Below are 21,087 nucleotides of genomic sequence, written 5' to 3'. Positions count from 1 at the left end.
CACTATATTTCCTTGCCTGTCCCTCTTAACAGAAGGGTGTAATTAACAGCAAAAATTGGGCTTCTCACAGAGTGGTCTCTCTTTTTTTGTATGCTTAGGTTGGTCTGGGATTTGTATGCCGTTCTAGTTTTGTTCAGATAGGGATTTGAAAGTAATAGCTTAATTGTCTTACACCATGCAGATTTGTTGCACATTGGAATCTTGCACAATCTATAGCTGGATATTACCAGGAGTCCGGAAGGGCTGGGAGAGATGGAAAGCCATCCAGCTGTCGCCTCTATTACTCGCGGGATGACAGGGATCAAATCAGCTTCCTGATCAAGAAGGAACTTGCTACGTTGCAGGTGAGAACCTTGTGTGACATGGTTCAATGCAGTTCACGTGCCTTAGCTAATAGTCCTTTGATTACAGTGAACTATATATTATGCTCTTCCATTGATGTAGTGTAATTCTATGTAATTTTAGTTTTGTGAGGTCCTTTCACATGCCAATTAAGAGGAAGATACACATTTTACTAAATACGTGGCAGTATAGAGACCTTTCGATTTCCCTACTGTCACTTCAGAGGGGCTACATATGGAGTCATTTGTTGCTGCATTAGAGAAGTTCTGGAGGCAACATTAGGATGAAAAATATAATATTAAGGTTTGGTTGCACTGAAGTGCACAAAAGGTGCACCTGAAAAGTTTGTGGTTTTACCTATGTGTAGCACTCCTACAGTTGAATGAATATTGGTTATTGTGTCACAATGCAACTAGAGGAAAGAGGCGTAGTTCTAAAAGAAAGCTTGCTTTTGAACACAGTGTTTCTAAAAATAAGTGGTTTTGCTTATTTGTTTTTACCTTTCTTCAGGAAAAGCGAGGCTCCAGATGGAAAGACTCCAGTAAAGCTATGTTGAAAGACTTTGATGCTATGGTGGCCTTCTCTGAAGAACTGGGGTAGGTTTATCCTAATAGTTGATGGATTGGAGAAACATATATTTGTTTCCTTTTCCTAGTGGTTGGAATCTTGAGGGCTTTGCTTTTTATGACGTGGAAATGCAGCATGATAGACTGATCTCATAATGGAGGTTTATGTGTATGTGGTAGCACAAATGGCCCATGTTGTATTATGTTTACCAGATTTCTGCTAAAGGTTTCTGGTAGGAAATTTCTCGTAGGAATGTTTACCAGATTTCTGGTAGGAAATCTATTCTACATATTACTGTATTTTTGGAACCTCTTACTAGCTTTAACTTCTTTGAAAAGAAAGGCAATATGAAACCTAATGGCTTGATGTAGAAATAATTTTAATTGAATATTGTTTAGTCATGAAGCTGCCTCCTGTGGTGTATGGTGGTCCATTGGTTGTGAAACTTTGCATAGAAGTTGGGAATGGTCAGCCCTTTAGAGAGTTGGATATTTTGGATGGAATTCATTGCAGTACTATTATGGTCGTTCCATGAGTGCAAGCTTTCCTGCTTGCCAAACGGAACAATTTCCTCTCTCCCATCCCTGTGCACTCTTCTGGGGTTTCTCCCAATCTCCCAAAGAGATATGGGGAGGGCGGGGAGTCTCAATGCATTGGTTCCTGCTAGCGAAACTATTTTGTTGACTGCAGCCTGTTGGGTTTCTATTCCTCTCACTGTGCAGATATTGTGTAGGACTGGTTCATCACATGTCTGTGTTATGCATTCCACCACCAACTGTTGGAATCATGGGAGCGGATGTTTACTGTATTCTGCTTCCATTTGTTTTTGCTTTCACTTCTGACTTCTCTCTGAGGAAGACCAGAGAGAGGAGACATGTTTTCTTTTGTTCTGCCTTATGCTTAATAAAGTAGCTTAGTGCTTACAACCCCAGGCTAGCTCTGACTGCGTTTTATCTCTGCTGGACTCTGGATGTGTGCTCAGTGTCTCCAAGGCATGAGTCACTCTAAATTGTCGGGGAAGGACGTCGGAACTTCCTAGAGCTGCATGCTGATGGGAGGGACAGGCTGGAAACGTTCCTGTCGTTTGCCTGGGGGTCGTCCATGCCCCTGGCCGACCCGACACAGCCCAATATGCACATATCCAGCAGGGGTCCCTAATTACAGACAAGTAACCACTACACAAATTGCAACCTGTACTAAACTGAGAACTCTGTACAGTGGTGCCCCGCAAGACGGAAAACTCGCTAGACGAAAGAGTTTTCCGTTTTGGAGGTGCTTCGCAAAACGAATTTCCTATGGGCTTGCATCGCAAGACGAAAATGTCTTGCGAGTTCCTGCGGGGTTTTTTCCCCTTCCCTCCCCCTTTTTCTAAGCCGCTAAAAGCCGCCAAAAGCCGCTAAACCGCTAATAGCGCTAATCCGCTAAGCTGTCAATGGACTTGCTTCGCAAGACGAAAAAACCGCTAGACGAAGAGAATCGCGGAACAGATTCTTTTCGTCTTGCGATTCTCTTCGTCTAGCGGTTTTTTCGTCTTGCGAAGCAAGCCCACTGTACTTGAAACAAAATGCTATGCTGAAGCTGTCGCTGGCTTATTTTTGGAGAGAAAAGAATGATATATATCTAGCTAACTCTAGGCAAATGTAGATATGCCCATAATCTAACGCAGATGCCCTACTACAGGAATGGCCATATGGTAGGAGCAAATAAAAATGCTCGACAGCTTTCTTATGATGCACACTGCTGTTACGTTAACTTGCTATTAAAATAAAATAAGGGGACAGGTAGAAGGCCATAGTTCCTTATTTTGATTTTCTTATCCTGTGTAACTGTAATTTCTTGGTTCCATAGTCTGAATCTCGTAATGTGAATTTAGCGGGGTTCAAACCCATAACTCTGAGATTAAAAGTCTGATGCTCTACCAACAGAGCTATTCCAGCATAGAATATGTATTCAGTAATTTTGAAGACAAATTGTTTGGCATTCCAAAGTAAGGTTACCTTTTTTGACTTATGCATGGTCTAAAACAGGGTGTTGAAGCACCCGATGGCACTCAACAATATTTGATGCCCCCACTCATGCTGCTTTCCCAAAGCTGGGTAAGTGAGGTGCTGGGGTTTGAGAAGATAGCGTGAGGGTTGGCAGGGTGTCAGAATTTGGCCTCACTCCCATCCCACCCCGTGCGACAAGGCAGGGGGCGGCTCATGTGTTCCATGAGAATTTGGACGTCCCTGGTCTAAAATTTTGAAATAATTGTGTGTTGGTTGAAACAAAATATCTCTAAACTATTTAAGACAAGTAGTTTATAATACAATCCTTGAGTTCAGTTCTTACAGTTTTCGGTGGTGGCTGCCTGAATTCATATGAGAGTGCTGGATGATAATAGCTACTGTTGTCCCTTTCTACTGTTGCTTCAAGGTCGCTCCTCCCAACCTTGAGATATTCTAGCTGTTTAGGGTTCATGTGCTGATATTACAATGCTAAGTAGCCAATCAGATTTGGTTAGGTCAGGCATAGGCAAACTCAGCCCTCCAGATGTTTTGGGACTACAATTCCCATTATCCCTGACCACTGGTCCTGTTAGCTAGGGTTGATGGGAATTGTAGTCCCAAAACATCTGGAGGGCCGAGTTTGCCTATGCCTGGGTGGGCTAGGTGCTAAACTCTCTAGTGACAAATGAATCTCATTTAGAGAGAGCAATGTGTTCTATACTGGTCATCCTTTCCATTCAAGAATTACTAACAAGCAAAGTAATTTTTCAACCCTTTTGAAGCAGCCTGAAACATCTCTAAAAGAAAGAGGATCATCAATTATATTGAAGATTTTAATGAAATGGGCATTATTCCTTCACCCTTTGGCTCAGCTCTATCAGCCAGCTGCCTTTGAAAGATTATGGAAATAAAATAAGAATTGGGGGAAGGGATTCATGTGGATGCATTTAAAAAATACAGCTCATTTAGTTTCATTTAGTTTCACTATTGATTAGGTTATCTATACTTATACTGGTTGCAAAAGAAGACAAATGTACAATTTCAAGGAAAACTGAACATTCTTTGAATTTTCAAATTCTTACATGTCAGCTATTTCTCAAACAATTTTTTGTCACTTCCTTTGCTAGAAGTAGTTAGTTGTGAATCAGACCTGCTCAGGCACATGCTTCTTTAATGCTGATTTCATTTGGTATCAGGCCTCGTGTGGAAGCTGGTCGTGTGCCTTTGAACAGTGCCAAATTTCCTCTGTAGCATGTTGTACATGTGAAACAGGGATGTCAAGAAGCAACAATACTTCCCCCTTCTTGGTCCCACTTCAGCATTCCTCAGTTTCCACAGACAAGGCTGCTCTTGCTGTTTTATATGGGGCCAGATTTATTCCTTGGAGTTGAGCAGTAGCCAAAGATGGCAGCAAACAACAGGAGTGCAATGATAACCATGACGAATGAAGCTATTACTACAAGTCCCCCAAGAGCCCAGTCATCTGACAGAATCCGAGTTTTCAGATGTTTTAGAATGTCTTGAGAAGCAGTTTGTATTGAAGTGGACATCATTGCCAGGCCCTGGAGAATTAAAACAATATGTGCATTTAATACATAGACCACTGGAATAGGAGCAGCATCACTAGGACAGTGTCAACTTCTATTGGGAGCAGAGGTGCCGGGTCCCCTTAGCTACTCTTTTTAAAAGGCTTCAGGGGCCTTGTTTGGCCAAATTTCCATGAGTCAGGGTTGGTGGGTTTTATTAAGGGCTCCCCTGTCTTTGAATATGCTTACCAGAAGTTAAGGTGTCTAGGAAAAGAAAAAGACATTTGCCTGGCACGGAGAGGTTCAAGTTTCAACGTGTTGTTTATTGTTGCTATTGTCTTCTGAGAGATACAGAAACACCCCCCTCTATTCTTTACCTTGTAGAAACATAATTGACTTTTACATCAATTCACAGATACAGGAATTAGTCACCATAAATATATATAGAATTATGATGCTTTCTGCAAGGTTATTTTCAATTGTTTGCTCATTCTGCACCTTGCTGCATTTGCAGCTGCTCCTGCTAATTCTGCTGCTGTTAACAGCTGGGTGCCATTACTGGGAATCCTCGGCTTCCATTGCATTCTGTACATAAAAAGATGCTGAAACGGAAAAGGCACTGACATAGGATTGGACTAGATGACCCTCAGGTTCCCCTCCAGCTCTACAATTCTATGATTCTAGCTAAAGTGTTGTTCCATTTAAGTGGAGGGGGTTTACTTTAATACGGATGTGTATGCCGAGAAATCCTAGGCGTCTGCTCAAATAACATTTTCAAAAATTTGAATCTTAAGTCACCAGAAATAGAAGTGAATTCAGGGCTTGCTTTCCACATTAAGTGTGTTCAGACTTGTTATCTGTAAACAGATCTGCAGAACTTGCTGCCCCACTCTATAATGTAGCAGGCACTCGAATAAATGTTGAAATGAAGTAAAGAAATTAATAGAGGATAGAAGCAACAGGAAGCAGCATTCCACTCCTTCTTTGAGTTCCTGCTACTTTTACCCTATCATATCCAGAAATGGTTTCTACTGAAGGCAGACTGGATGGACTTTTCTCCCTGCCTCACTTGGCTGTCAATATTGTTAATTTCTTGTGACCAAATGGTGGTACTAAACAGAATTCCCCTTAAGTTCCTTGCAAATTTCTATACAGTGCCTTTCTTTTTGGAGCTCACCATGAAATTTCACATATTAGCACAGGCAAACTCGGCCCTCCAGATGTTTTGAGACTACAATTCCCATCATCCCTGACCACTGGTCATGTTAGCTAGGGATGATGGGAGTTGTAGTCCCAGAACATCTGGAGGGCCGAGTTTGCCTATGCCTGTATTAGCATTTCAGTTGATGACATACATCCATTCAAAAAGACTTGCATCCTGCAAAGTGCCAAATGTTTCATATGTTACGGGTTTTTGTTTGTTTGTTTGTTCTTAGAGATTCCAATAGAAAGTCCCAAAGCAACTGTGGCTGAAATAAATATCTCACCCACTTAAAAGCCTCTTAGAATTGTAGAGGACTGATCTCTCCAATCACCTTTCAGATTGGAGTGCTTACAGGCCTATTGTTGTGACATCTAAATGCAGTCTGACATCTCTTTGGAAGCAGCTTGTACTTTTAATTCCCCTGCTACGTTCTGTTCTCATTGAAAAGGGCATGTGGATTATTCCCTCGCTTCACATTTGCTGCTGTGCAGAAAGATTGGAGTAATTGGAGAGCAGAAAGAATGAAACATCAGCTAAATTTCACCGCATTTGTATCCTTGCTTTCTGGGTTTTTGTTGTTTTCTCTCTTTTTGCCTACATGCCGCATGAAACGAGGGATTAAGGGGGAATGTAACATTTCTCCCACACAAAGCCATGCTCAGTTTGAATCTCTCAGGCACGCTCCAGTTGTCTGCACCATAGCAAAAATATTTGGATAATGCTTCCTTGTTGGAATAAAAACAGTTTACTTTAGCAAGGTCATATATGTGTACAGCCAGATTAATAAAAGTAGAAACAGCAATGGGCTTTGTGCAAATTTCATCTGTAATCTGGAGGACCCTTATAGTGACCCTTAAACCGTTTCCCATAAAAGGACGGAAGTAATTGTGGCACAAGAATAACTTAATTAATAATTGTGGCAGTCTGTTCAGAGTGAACAGATCACTACAGATGATTCTAGTAAATTTTTGAAAAGTAGGAATAGAGAAGAACTCTCTGCTCACCTTAAGCCATATGTAGTCGCCTTTTTAGAACCTGTTGGCTGGGAAGACCTCCTTAATTGCACAAAGAGAAAGTGTGTAATGTCTAATATCTGTTTGTACTTTAGCAAATTATTAACACAGCCAGGAGAGGGTGAGGCTTATCTGAAAGCCTGAATTATACAACCAGGCTTCATTTTATCCATGTTGTACTATTATTGATTGAGCCACCTCCAGAGCTCAGTAATATTTGCTTAGTTGGAGAAGGCACATGGGAGAACATGCAGGCTAAAACTGTTTCTTCTTTCTGGTCTTTGACCATACTTCACTAATTTTACTGGGCAGGATCCTCACTGGCGGGAACCCCCAGAACATTTTCAGGGGCTCGTGGGGGGAGGAAAGTCAGGAAAATCTTGTTCCTCAAGTGGAACTTGTTTCGTGCATGCATTCTCCACTAAGTTCTATGTTGAATCCCACCTGCTGTGTGTTACAAAGGTCCCACAACTGAGCTTGATCCAGCAATTGTGTGGAAGCAGGTAGATCTGTCACAAAAGACTGGCAGGAGCAACATAGGGAATTAATTGCCTTCTGCAGGTTTGTAATGATTAAACGTTTACCCTTTCAAAAATGAAGGTATGCATTAAAGTTCATTGTTTAGCCTGGGATCTCATACTTGTTTACCTGTGGGTAACTCCAGTTGAACTTAACGAGTAGTTGCGAATAAGAGTACACTGTAAGACTTGCAGAATTCTGTCAGATCCTTCACATAATTCTTTGTTCGCTTCTGGTGGTGCACGGTCATGGTCTTGATGACTTCGGCTAATCTGATCTTTTGAATAAGTGCATCTCCTAAATGTAGGGGCTTTGCTATAGATGACATATCTTTTAGGAATGACACCTGTGCAGTTCATTTCATTGTGGCAATAATCCTTCCCCTTTTGCACGTGGTTGGTTCCATTCCTTTTGCCTTGTACACATGTAACTCTTTTGAAGTTCATTGGAGTGTAAACCAAATGTCCACAAGGTCTGCCTTTGTGGAAATGGATTTCCTTTCAGTTGCAAACTGTAGCTGGGCAGCTCATTCTTGGCTGTGCTTTAGCTTGCCCAGTTGCTGCACACATTTCCTGAAATAAACCAGCCCTCGCTGTATCTTATTAGCTCTGTGTACAAGCACACTTTAAACTACAGAGACCAATTAATGGATTGAAGAATTTAACCTTTTTTATTATGTTCTTTCCACAAATAACTCTAAAGTAACACTCTAAAATGTCCCTCTTTTTGTAAACTCTCCCAGTACAACTGCCTTAAATAAGATGTATTAATGCCACAAATATAAACTATTCATATCACATATATTTAAGAGAATGCATTTAACTATAAACCCCAAGCATATAAACAATATGTTGTTCCCCTTTCACCGTACTAAAGAACTGCTTTGTAACATGGAAACAAGGCAGGCTTTTTGAATGAAAAAGAAAACACTCAAATATGTAATATATATTTTGAAAGAGGAAAATATTCACTTTAAGGCAGGCAAGCAAAACGACATAGTGTTTTGGTGGCTCGGCATCCTTTTGTTTTCATCCTTTCACAGAAGATGGCTCGTTCTCTGTTTGCTCTCTTTGGCAATTTTCCTTCCTTAATGGAGGCAGTGAGGGATGGGGGGGGGGAGTTGTTACTGGTGCTCTTCTTCACAGTCTCTGAAATCATATGCCAACTGCAGTGTTGCATCACCTTGATCAGACATCACATGCTCTTGTATTCTTGACACAACAGTGAACCAAAAACTAACCCCTGTGTGTTGTGATTGGTTTTTAAAAGATTCAGAGACAGTGAAGAAGAGCATCAGTACCAACTCCCCCCCCCCCCATCCTTCACTGCCTCCATTAAGGGAGGAAAACTGCCATAGAGAGCAAACAGAGAACGAGCCATCTTCTGTGAAAGGATGAAATTGTTTGTATTGTTGTGCTTGTGTTCTTGGCTGCAGACACTTGGACATCAAGGAGGAAACACTGCTTATGTTGTCGTTTGTTCTGCTGAGCCATTGCACGTGGCTCGAAGTTCAGTGGAAACTGCTTGTATTCAACATCTTCCTGGAACACCACCAGGTGGAAAAGTATAAACAGTCTTAATCCTGGCTAACTTGCTTGTGGCATTTTTGCACACTTTTATGGATTAACTCACTGGCCAGCCATGATGCAGTTATCTTCGTCTTGATAGTAAACTGTCTGCAAAGGGGCAGAGAGAGAAATACTGAACTCCATCACTTCATCAGTGCCCTACAGTGACCATGGCATAAAACCCTAGGCAGGGCGCGGTCTCTTTCTCGCTGCTCTTCCTTAGTGCTCTCATCCACTATCTTGTAGAAGAGTATTGTGGTGCCAGCTGGTAGCAGTCTGCACACATTCCTCAGTACCTCCACACCCTTTTCTTAATGCATTCTCATACACAGTCTGCCGGCCGAACTTGGATCCTCCTAGGCTTGTGAACAGGTGTTCCATTACAGCAGCAGGCACAGCAAACACTGCAAGCTATGATCATCATTGAAAGTACCGTAACTGAAAGGCAGAGAGAGAGAGAGAGAGAGAGAGAGAGAGAGAGAGAGAGAATATTAGCTTCTGGAATTGCTAGCCAGGAGTTAGAACAACCCAACCTGCTAATACAATGAATAGGCTCACCAGAAAGGGACAGTTGTGGCTTTTACATTTGTCTTGTGTCCTCTGGAATTACTAGAGGGCGCAAGAGTTGCTAACAACATGAGCTCTAGAACAAACCCAAACTATGCTCGTTGTTTTTAATTGTTTTGCTTTTGGCACCTACAAAAAAAAAAAAGTAACCTTCGCTTTTCTGCTCTCCCAGCTGCGCCCAGGCTTGGAGTGGAGAGTAGGCAGTCATGATCACTGTCAAGGTAATGGGTTCCTAGAAAATACAGGCAGGGGGAGGGAGTGAAATGAAGAAGCAGCTGGTTCTCTGAGGCCTGGGAAGTGGAATGGATAAAGGACATAAACAATACTTGGGCTGTAGTGGAGACTGGGAAAGGAAATTCTTGTAATGGGTTGGGGAAGGATTTTGCATGGCTTTCAAACTTACGAACATTAACCCACTCTGCTGAACAATGACTATTACTACTAATGGCTTTTGTCTATATGGCAAAAGAGCACAAAGTGTGGGGTTGTGTTCCCTGTTCCTTTTACATCATGCCAGCGCTAGAGTGGCACTGAGTGCTGGAACTGGGAATCTCAGAATTCAAGTCATACACCTCTCTCACGAACTTGTTGTGAGGCCTTGTACAAGCCACTGTTTAACACATCAGAGAGACAGAAATAATACTGACAGTTCCCAAAGGATGGTGTGAGCTGCACAATGATTATAAACCCCATTGCAAATCAAACAGTATATGAGTGGTAGTAGCTGTTCTTAAAGGTACAGCTGATTTCTAATGTAAAGAGTACCAGCAGGAAAAGGGCAAAGGAAATAATCTTCAACATGTTTAGTCAAAAAGCTTTAGTTCAGGCTAGCCCAGAGTTATAGCTGAAAGAAGGCTAGGCTCATCTGGCAATTTCCCAATTCCAACAAGGGGAGGATTTGTTGCAGTACACAAGCAGGCTTTTCTTCTTTCAAATTCAACAGAAGAAAACATGATACAGTTGCTTTTATATCTACAAGCTTTCTTCGGTATCTGTGGTTGTTAATTACCCCGTCACTTGTTTCAGGAACTGCTCCATGCCACCTGGTGTATCTTTGGACACATGCATGTTAATCACTTGATGACTGTTTCATATTTGAACATTAAGGGACGCAGGTGGCGCTGTGGGTTAAAGCCTCAGCGCCTAGGGCTTGCCGATCGAAAGGTCGGCGGTTTGAATCCCTGCGGCGGGGTGCGCTCCCGCTGCTCAGTCCCAGCACCTGCCAACCTAGCAGTTCGAAAGCACCTCCGGGTGCAAGTAGATAAATAGGGACTGCTCACCAGCGGGAAGGTAAACGGCGTTTCCGTGTGCGGCTCTGGCTCTGGCTCTGGCTCTGGCTCTGGCTCTGGCTCTGGCTAGAGCAGCGATGTCACGCTGGCCACGTGACCCGGAAGTGTCTCCGGACAGCGCTGGCCCCTGGCCTCTTAAGTGAGATGGGCGCACAACCCCAGAGTCTGTCAAGACTGGCCCGTATGGGCAGGGGTACCTTTACCTTTACCTTTTATGTTAATCACTTGATGACTGTTTCATATTTGAACATCTGTCACAGACAGAGCTTCCCTACCGCTTTGGATATGCTGCTTTGCAATGGATATGCACACTTCATACATTCATCTAAGAATGCAAGTGATGAGAAGTTATGTGTGAATTGGGCCTCGTTCTCTCTATGCTGGGAGATTCCGCTGTTAGCTCTAAACTGTACATACTACCTCCTGCATAATCTTGTAGTGCGGAAGCCCAAAGCAACACTACCATTTGACCCAGAGTTAACTATTTCTGTAAATGTTGGCTCCCATGCCATTCATATGATAAAGTTCAGATTGAAACTTTAAATTCTATAGAACCTAGGGGCTGGCTGCCAGTCCTGATTCTGCCACACAAATATTCACATATATAAACAGCATTTATATTGTATGGTGAAACTTAGCAGCGTAGATATGCACTGATTTCTTACAAACATTTACTTCAAGCCTGTCCTGAACATCACAATTGCTGAGGAGTCAGAAACCATGTAGATTAAAGAAAAGCTCAAAAAAAATAATACATTATTCATAGTTCCTGAATGACAAAATAGACCCATCTGATGAGCCCAGAAAGTTGCAAGCATGATTTATACTTACCAATGAACAAGATGATGATGAAAAAGAACAGAATCTCCAAAGGTTCAGCCTTGGGTAGTCCCTCGAGCTTGAGCCATAGCTTGCTACCAAGAGCATAGAGTTCATTCTGAAATTCCTTGAAAGACATCCTGCTTGGGTTAACCCACGTTTTGTAACACTGGGGGACAGGACGGGGGGGGGGGGGCGGAGAACAAAAGAGAGAATTTGTCAGAGTTTCTACTGTTAACTTTCATAAACTGAACACCAAGAAGGAACTGCCTTTTCTGTGGCGCTAACTAAATTGAGATCACCAGCAAAACAAGTTTAGCAGGGCTCTGCCCTTGATTTTCTAGTCATGTGCACGGCAGTTCAGAAGGAGGCTTATTAGACACATCCAAACAGAATGTACATTCAAGCCAATCAGAAATTGATTTCCCTAATTCTGACTCTCATTATTTCAGAGGTTACAGCAATAATCTTGCTCTTCTTCCTGAAGAATTTCTTCCTCCACAGAAATATTTGCCCATGTCAGGTATTTATTTAAAATATGTATATCCCATCTTTCCACAGGGCAGACTACGTGTGTGTGTGTGTGTGTGTGTGTGTGTGTGTGTGTGTAAATAAATAAATAAATAAATAAGCCTTCTGCACAGACTTATCCATAACTATTTTGTCCATAATAGTTATCAAAGTTTATAGTGAAGTTTTTCTTGATCTTCCATCAAAGAAGAAATGGCTTACGTCTCTACTCTTTTCACCTTCAGAAGAAAGTGCCTGGGTTCCACATGAAGTACGTAATGCTGTGGCATTCCATATTCTCAGTTCTATTCCACTGAGAATCATTTTCTTTCGTTCTAGAGCTGCTTTGACACCGGCTGCTTTGTCATTTGTTCTAAAAGGTCTAACACAGGGGTCAGAAAACTTTTTCAGTAGGGGGCCGGTCCACTGGCCCTCAGACCTTGTGGGGGGCCGGACTATATTTTTTTTGGGGGGATGAATGAATTCCTATGCCCCACAAATAACCCAGGGATACTTTTTAAATAAAAGCACACAATTCTACTCATGTAAAAACACGCTGATTCCCGGACCGTCTGCGGGCCGAATTTAGAAGGCAATTGGGCCGTATCTGGCCCCCGGGCCTTAGTTTGCCTACCCATGGTCTAACATCTAAGAATGATAATACAGTAAATTTCCCCAATTTAAACGTAACTCAGGCATACTCTGTGCATTATTTTCACAGTGTGCCTTAATCTGGAGTTTGTTCCTGGAGGAGTTTTGAACACTGCAGCTATTAAATAAGAATGTGTATTTAATTTGGTGTGAACAGTCCCCTTTCTATTTCGTAGCCTATCATGCGCGTAAACAAAGCATTAAGAAATAAAAAAAGTTAAATGTCGATTTTTGGGTTTCCAATCCTCATGTTAACAGTGTGCAGAAATACATGGTCTTTTCTCTTCTTGGTTGAAGCAGCTAATTAACTTGTCTGTTTAAAACTTTGAGAGCTTCTGGGCCTTACTGTCAGCAGCCACATAACATACATCCAGGGTTTGGGCTTTGAAACCTCATTGCAGTGCTGTTGCAAGAGCTAGGCCTTCAGGGTTTGGTGTGAAGCTGAACCTTCCATGGGTGTGCCAACGCCTGGCTTAGGAAAGATATTTGGCCCATGAAAGGGAGTTTAAATCTTGGGAGTTGTTTTAGTTATGGCTTGCTTGCATGACTGCAGGTAAAAGATGTCTTATCTCAAAATACAAGAATTATTGTGGTTTTATATAGTGCGGACATGATCCGTTCCGGGGTGCCGTTCACACCCCGAAAAGTCTGCAACTAGAGCGGTGCATCTGCACAAGCACGGAGCGCGATAGAATGCTTTTGCGCATGCGCTTGCGGCCAAACCTGGAAGTATACATTTCCGAGTTTGCTGCGTTCGCAACCCGAAAAGCCGCAGCGTGAAGCAAACGCAACAAGACGTATGACTGTAGTTGGAAATAGATATTTGTACTAAAAGCTCAAAAATCCTTTCATTTAACAACTTTACCTTCACGTGACTTTCTGATCTCCCCTTCTGCAAGTGAAGGAAAACAACGTGACTAAAGCTGTAGGACAAGATAGCTATTAAAGAGCTTGAAAAGGCAATGCAACACAGCAGGGTAGCCACTGATGTTCAGCTGCCTGTTTTATCTTACCATTCTATGCATCATGGCACTAGATAAGCTCTGCTGGCTGTCTTGCTGCTGTTTAAGATTAAAGTAGTGGCTAGAAAACATTCATGTTCGTTTTCTGCTTTTTAATGTGGATTTGTTATGCAACGCCTATTGAATATTGTGAAAGTTGCCGCTATCGGGGCACTAATTCAACACACCATTTTGTACATACTGACTGAGGATGGCCTTGTGCTTGAAGTACATAATTATTCTAACAGCTGTGAATTCTGCATGTTCTGCATGAACTTTACCTTTGAGTGCTTCTAGAAACATGTCTTAATCCTATAGGGCCTTCATTTTCATGTGTCTTCCTAAGCAGAAGTAATGGGAGGTGTTGCTAAGCATTCCTAAAGCAGGTTGCATAAAGATTGACTAAATGACCAGTTTCACCTGTAAAAATCCCATCATTTAATACAGCAGCAGCTAACCCAAATATAAAAGCAGCATTGCCAAAAAAAGTGTAAAGGACAAATGGACACAAAATCCTTTTGGCATCACAGTTCTGTTTACATTTTCTTTTCTTCCTTTTTAAAAATATTGTTTAAAGAGACAAATAGGGGCACCACGTGGAGACCTACAGAAAACTTCTGCATGCTGGCATCGCAGTGGTGGAACCATAGGAGTAGTATAAGTAAATATTGGGTGTCTTGGGAGCTACAAAAAACTCTGTGCGCGGGGAGGGGGTTAAAGCTTGTGCATTATCTGCCTTGACTTAAGAGAATGCCTGTTCATCATATGAGTTCTCCAGTTTAGCTCCTGCCTTTTCCTTGTTCAGAATGGTCTTGCCTAGGCTGTTCCTCTGAATAATCTCCTCCCCACCCAAATCCTATAGCACAAGGATGGGTACCTGAGGGCCTTCAGATATTGCTGGACTACAGCTCACATCATCCTTGCCTTTGCTAGCTGGAGCTGATAGGAGTTGGAGTCCAACAGCATCTGGAGGACCAGATGTTCCCCATCCCTGCTATATAACACTTGAGCTCTTGTGAAAGCTTGTTACAGTTCAGAGCAGTGTCAGCATTTAGGTATAGCAGTGGATGCGTACCTGCCTTTCCTGTATGCAGCTCTGTCAGCTGGTGATGAATTGCAGATGGCTAAATAAAGGCATTCTCGGGTGTTAAATGCTTCGTTAGACTGCTTCCTTCTGAGTCCTGACTGCAAAGCAGACACCTTCCTCTAAGGAAAAGGAAATTCTTATCACTTTCCCCAGGAGATATGTTCTGTGGCAGGAGACCACTGGCACTTGACAGCTGTTGAACTGCTTTGGATGGGCTGTCTTTGTGCCCATTAATAGTCAGGCTCATAGCTGCTCTGCCTCCATTTCCACACGGTCCTGCTTGAAGTAGTTTTGAGAGCCAGTCAATGGATTTTAAATTACATGTTCGAGATATTCAGTAACTGTTTCCCAACTTAATAAGAATATATGAGTTATCATGAAGACAGGAACAATCCTAACCTCCCAGTGGTCCCAGTGCTTCAGATTGCAGTTAACATCAGCTTATTGTGTCTGAACCTGACAAACTGTGGTTAACTGTGGTTTGTTGGAAACACGCAAAGTTCAAACTGTGGTTTATGAAACTGGCTTGCTTTGACAAAGTGAACCAGAGGTTAGAGTTCAGACTTCATGCTAAAGTCTGGTTAATTGAAATCTGAAGTGAACATCTCTAATCTCAGAGCTGTACCCGTGGCGAGGCAGGAGCTCCCATTCATCAGCAGTGAGTCTGGGCTTATTCCCTTCACAATCAACCATTTTTGTGTGACATCTGAATATCATCATTTTCAGGCCCATAGGAAATCAATACCTAGTTGAGTCGATAGTTTGCTTTTTTGGTACGCCTATGGTAAGGATTGAACAAAGCAGACTAGTTACATGCCAAATAAATTCAGTTTGTGGCACCAGACACATTAAATACTAACAAATTTATTATGGCAAAGCTTTTGTGGACCAGAGTCCATTTCATCAGATGAATAGATCATTTCATCTCACAAAGTCAACTCTGGTCTTTGAGAACTTATGTTATAATATATATGTTTTTAGTCTTTAAGGTGCCTGGTGCCACAGGATTCTCTTGTTTTTGCTGCAACAGACAAACACGGCCACTTCTCTGAAAATTAATAATTCAGCTTTGTGCTTTCAGGCTTGACAAATGAGACTAAATGGTATTTATGACTTGTGTCTGTCTCTTAGTGGAGGTTGAATACTGGAAGTAATTGTTGATTTGACTGTTCTGTGCAAAACCAGACTTTCTTGCAGGCAAACAAGTATGTTGGAAACACACTAATGAGAATATTATGTTGCTGAACACTCTTTCTATCCTCAGACTGATGTACCAAGACTACCAACTAATATTCAGTCACTGTTCACAGTGTCTGTTAAAATACCACAGCTGTGATTCACTGGACAAAATGTTGATTCTGGCCCCAAGTGAACTGGATATAAATATCCACAGTTTACCCATGAAGCTGTGCAGAAGATCCCCAATACATAAAATGTAAAGAATGTTGACCAAAGGCATTTGTGATATAGGAGATCTGTAAAGCGTTTCTTATTGCGCTTTTAACTACACCTTTTGATGGGACATGTAGAACATCCATCTGTAAACCATAATAGAGCTTCCAGATTTAGAATTGGAACACCAGTCTATCATTTCTCTGTACTTTGAGAAAATAGTTGGTTATTTGGCTTTCAAACCTCATCCACATGGCAGAGAGCCATGGTTTACCTTCAAATTAAGCAAAAGTTTGCTCTGCAAGCATTGACTATTGCGAGTCATTAAAGCTAGTGTGGCACTCTGTACATCTCTTTGAAGGTTTGTCTTTGGTTTTGTGACCTGGCATGTATGTGTCCTGTGAAATGGGACTCTGTTGAAAGGAATTAGCATTAATCGTTGCAGAGAAACAAACCTCTCAAACGATGATCATGGAGTGATCCAAGTTGGATAATTCCAGTAATTTCTTTTCCCCAAAGGCAGATGTTCCTTCCTCTAAACCACCAGTTTATTCCAACTTTATTTACAATAAAAATGATTAATATTTAGGTCTTACAGACGCCTAACAGAAACAAAGGAAAATATTTTTTTTCACATGATTCTTGGCGAAGCAAGATGTTTTGGTACTATGTTTATATAGTCAGTTTTTGGAGGAAATTCTTCCAGTTGCATTCATGTGCAGATTGTCTCATTTAGCTGCACGTTCTTCCAAATGTGCCTCCATGGGGCCTCCAACAGCATTTTCAGGGTGCAATACAAAACTTGCTTTATCAAAGCCTCTCTGCACACTGGATATGTTTTTTAACAACTTGCATAAAGAAATAGTGGTTCCCACGTGACCTGCCTTTATAATATGACCTGTACCACCTCACCTACTTACTGAATTTGAGCAAGTTAGTATTACTTTATTTATTACAGTGGTGCCTCGCAAGACGAAATTAATCCATTCCGTGAGGCTCTTCGTATAGCGGTTTTTTCGTCTTGCGAAGCAAGCCCATTGACAGCTTAGCGGATTAGCGCTATTAGCGGTTTAGCGGTTTTTAGCGATCAGCTGTTAAGCGGCTTATCAGCGGATCAGCTGATAAGCGGCTTAGGGCTTAGGAAAAGGGGGGGGGGGAAGGGGAAAAAACCCCGCAGGAACTCGCAAGACATTTTCGTCTTGCGAAGCAAGCCCATAGGGAAATTCGTTTTGCGAAGCGCCTCCAAAACGGAAAACCCTTTCGTCTAGTGGGTTTTCCGTCTTGCGAGACGTTCGTCTTGTGGGGCACCACTGTATTTCCCACTTTATCCCCCAATAGAAAAACTGGTGGTGGCCAGCAAAATTGAGCTGGAAATGCAAGGACAAACAAATAGGTTGAAACAGGCCATTTAATCAAACTTGCCTGCCAATAAGTGGTTTGCGAATAGCACAAAAATCCACCACAACTTTGTGGGGGAAACAAATAGAACCAAGTTAAAAACAAAATTTTGACTTGGAGCTGTGTGTTACAGTTTCTCCAGAAACACCACGAAGTCAGTGTTTCCTGATGTGAGTGGCTGGTACACAAATTCGCTGCATACTGTGTAGAGTCTCTAGCAAACACTCTTGGGCAGTTGTGCTTTATGGAGTCTGAGAGGCCTCTTTAGCGTATGACAGCTGGTAACACAAGCCAGGGCTCTGCCTTCTTATTCCTAGACATGTGTTTCAAATTGCATGTTTCCCCATAGCTGCAGCATAAGGCTCCTTCCAAACCCTTCAGCGTTTTTTTTCTTTTTCCAGAAAACATTGGTCTGTTTTTCTCCTGTACTCCTCTGCTTGCTTTTTTGCCTTTTTATTTAACTTTTTCTTCCATCTTCAAATAACAGAAGCTGCCGATCTCTCAAAAAGGGGTAGAAGTTGTGTTATAAGAGGAACTTTGGAATTCAGGTTTCTGCCAGGAAGAAGGGTGGTGTGTTCAGTTATTGCGGCCTTCCATATAAATATTCTAATTTCTTTATACAACCAGTTTGTCAGAATATGCAAGCTCTTGCAAGTTAGCAAGATCCAAAGCGAATTTGCAGATTTCCATGAAGGCACATTTGCATCAAGTGGGGAGTGGTAGAAAGAAATATATTTTATAGGCGAAATTGGCTCGGGGCTGTTTCTGCTTTTCAGGAGTTTGCAGGCAAAAAACAATAGACTACTGGGGTACCAATCCAAAAATGGCTGCAGAACCATTATGGAAGTAATTAGGCTGAATTGGCTTTGTGTGCAAATAAAAAAAAAGGGGGGGGGAACTCCCTGAGTTTTCTCTTTGGTAACAAGTGAGGAAAGATATTTTGGTAGTAGAAAGCCTTGATAGGTGGCAATAAAACTGGCTTTCTCTCTGGTGTGTGCAAGTACATTGCCTAAATCCTGAATTTCTTGGTTGTGGCACCTAACTTTGTAGAGCTTCCTCTTAAGGGAGTACCCTTTTTACAGCTGACCTTTTGGAGGTAAATGATGGGCTTTAGGCTTTTGGTTTTATCACTGTTGAAGCACTTATTAGGTTGGTCTTTTATGGGTGGGGGTGGGGGTGCATGTGTGTGTGTGCATGCACACATACACACATAGTTAGGTAGACTTGAAAATTGCTTTAAAGCACCTCTCAAAAGTGGGCTTCAGATTTAATAGATCTAGTCCCTTGCCATAGCTGTGGATTACTTTTCATTGCAACATACCGTGCTTTTCCATGTATAAGACTAGGTTTTTTTACTTTAAAATAAGGTTAAAAATCTGGGGGCATCTTATGCACAGATAGTTCATATGCCCACTTTATAGATTTGGGGTCCCCGAAAGTAGGGGGCGTCTTATACATGGGATGTCTTATACACGGAAAAATACGGTATTCCTCAATGAAAGCTCAGTATGGCAAGTAAACTAAGAGTTAATCTTCAATGGGTGAGTGTATACTTGCTAGAGACAGAGTAGCACAAGTTATTGGTCGGGTTCATGTATCCTATTAACAAATGCTTTGGGGTTGTTGTTTTTAAATAAAACAACAACAACCAGGAACCTCTGTTTTGGAACAGAATCCCTCTCATCTTCTCACTATCCCTGCCTAAAGCTGCTTAGCAAGATCTCCTTGTTGAGCCTTTGTAATAAGTCAGAGTTAGTTGCAGCAAAAACAATGAAGTGTCTTATGTCACTTTGAAGAGTAACGAAAGCATTGTGCAGTATAAGCACACAGGGGCCATGGCCCAATAGGCATCTGTAAAGTCTATGTGAATATCCCTGAACAAAGAAAGCAAGAGCACTTCTCTTATTATAATTTTTATTACATTAAGTGAAGCCAGTCGGTGTGAGTGTCCCCCACTCCCAAATACAGGCTGCTGCTAGTGAACAGGTATAACAAGTTGAGTTCTGAAAAGTAAAAAATCAGGGAGGGACAACTGATTTCTGTAGTAAGCTATCCGTTCCCAGGGCTTGCTCAGACCAAATGTCACAGTGTAAAATGTGCCAATTCCAGCTCAGCAGCTTCACACTAGAGTCTTCTTTTGAATCTACCTGGGTGGAGTTGGGTGACATTAATGTATGTTACAGAATGTTCAAAGAGATTGAAAAGCTCCCCCACTGGTTTCCTAGTTTTGCAATACTTAACATGTGGTTTGTTTCCATTAAGCCTCTTGCATAAAGACTGTCCTGCATAACTGATGTTAATATATTTTTCTTAAGAAGAGGTTCAGGTGAACAAGCTCTTGATGACATGGCTTGGTAGTGTTAGCAGCATAGAGAAAAGGCACAGAGTTGGCACCTGGTTTGTTCCTCATTTTCTGTCTCCATTAAATGGCTCATTTCTGCTTATAATAAACCGATTTCAATGAAAGCTTTAGTGCTCTACTCTGGCCAGCGTTTCCTAATGGTTAGAGCATGCAGTGCTTGGAAGAACGTCATGTTCTGTTAAAATAGTACTCTGAACCAAAATCAATGACTGCAGTACTGCTAGTAATTGGTTAAAAATAAAAATACATATGATCAACACAGAATTCTTTGATAACATACTCCATTAAAACCTGAGCCTTATTTCTGCAGCTGTTGCTTTCTAACTCTGCTGGAGAGCCAATTGCCAGCATACAAATGTTGAATGGTTCCTAATTGGCACAAAGTCCAGAATCTTGAGACAAACTCTTATTTGTGTGCAGCAGCAGCAGCAGTAGAGCTCTGTTGCTCAAGGAAAGGCTTTAACTGTCTGGGGTAAATGTGCTACAAAATTGAGTGAATGTCACATAATTTGGCATCTTCAGTAGAATTCCTTCAGGATGTAGCTGACAGTCAGAAAATGCCAGGCCTGGTGTTGGGACGATGTTCGGTTCCTGGGAAGATAGCCCAAATCGTCCCATGGCTAATCTGCAATTTAGCTGTTGGAATTTTGTTTAAAGTGAACACACACATTCCAAACCAACTAGGATCGTATGCATTTAAAAATTGTATGGAATTAATTCTGCAACTGGCTGTCATATTTGCACAAGTTTTTAAAAAATTGCTAGAATTTTACTTTTCAGGTTGTTGTTTTTAACTGTGTGCCCGATTCAGAGGGGAGCAGAATCCCAGTGAACATGGAAGAACTTAATCTGTTGACATTCTCCTTAATGCAGTGCAACTTCAGAAACTCTACTTACAAACCGTTCTGTCTCCCTGCCTCACGTTCTCCCACCCGACCCGTCCTCCTCACGCACTTTCCTCTGACATCCCACGTTGCAACGTTTACTATGAAATCTTGGCACAGGCTTAAGTTGAACAAACCAATTGTCCCGTACAAAGATGCTGTAGTGAGTAGGAGAAGAGGTAAAAGTCAGCCTTACCCAAGTAGTGTTGCAGAACCAGCCGTCCCTTTGTCCTTCGTGTTTTTCTTTCTGTTGTCATTTCATGTCAGCTCTCCTCCCCCCCCCACATTTTTTCACCCTCTCTGCTTCCTATCTCTTTCCTCCCTCAACTCCTCTTTTCCCTGCTGCTGACAGCCAGCTGCTCTGTGCCTGCGCTTTCTCTTTCACCCTCTCCCTCTTTTT

The 21,087-nt window shown here is 41.9% G+C and overlaps 2 protein-coding genes across 8 annotated transcripts in view; one reads left to right on the top strand and one right to left on the bottom strand.

Annotated features, from left to right (window-relative positions):
* RECQL5 (RecQ like helicase 5) overlaps positions 1-21,087 on the top strand; it is a 48,208-nt gene that overhangs the window by 7,083 nt on the left and 20,038 nt on the right. For all 7 annotated transcript variants that reach the window (XM_079965942.1, XM_079965944.1, XM_079965943.1 and 4 more), the window contains 2 exons: positions 182-344; positions 853-938. In XM_079965942.1, coding sequence (XP_079822068.1) covers positions 182-344; positions 853-938 — 249 coding nt within the window. The remainder of the gene's footprint in view (positions 1-181; positions 345-852; positions 939-21,087) is intronic.
* SMIM5 (small integral membrane protein 5) lies at positions 3,937-11,621 on the bottom strand (the record flags this gene model as incomplete). Its single annotated transcript, XM_079965165.1, is given in 4 exon segments — positions 3,937-4,459; positions 6,632-9,165; positions 11,415-11,541; positions 11,544-11,621. Coding segments are annotated over 3 exon segments (321 nt in total), but the record flags the coding sequence as incomplete, so codon positions are not given.

This window comes from Podarcis cretensis (genome assembly GCF_951804945.1).
Source record: "Podarcis cretensis genome assembly, chromosome: 2".
Classification (NCBI taxonomy): domain Eukaryota; kingdom Metazoa; phylum Chordata; class Lepidosauria; order Squamata; family Lacertidae; genus Podarcis; species Podarcis cretensis.
Note: the sequence above shows the minus strand (reverse complement) of the source record. Positions and strands in the feature narration are given on the sequence as shown.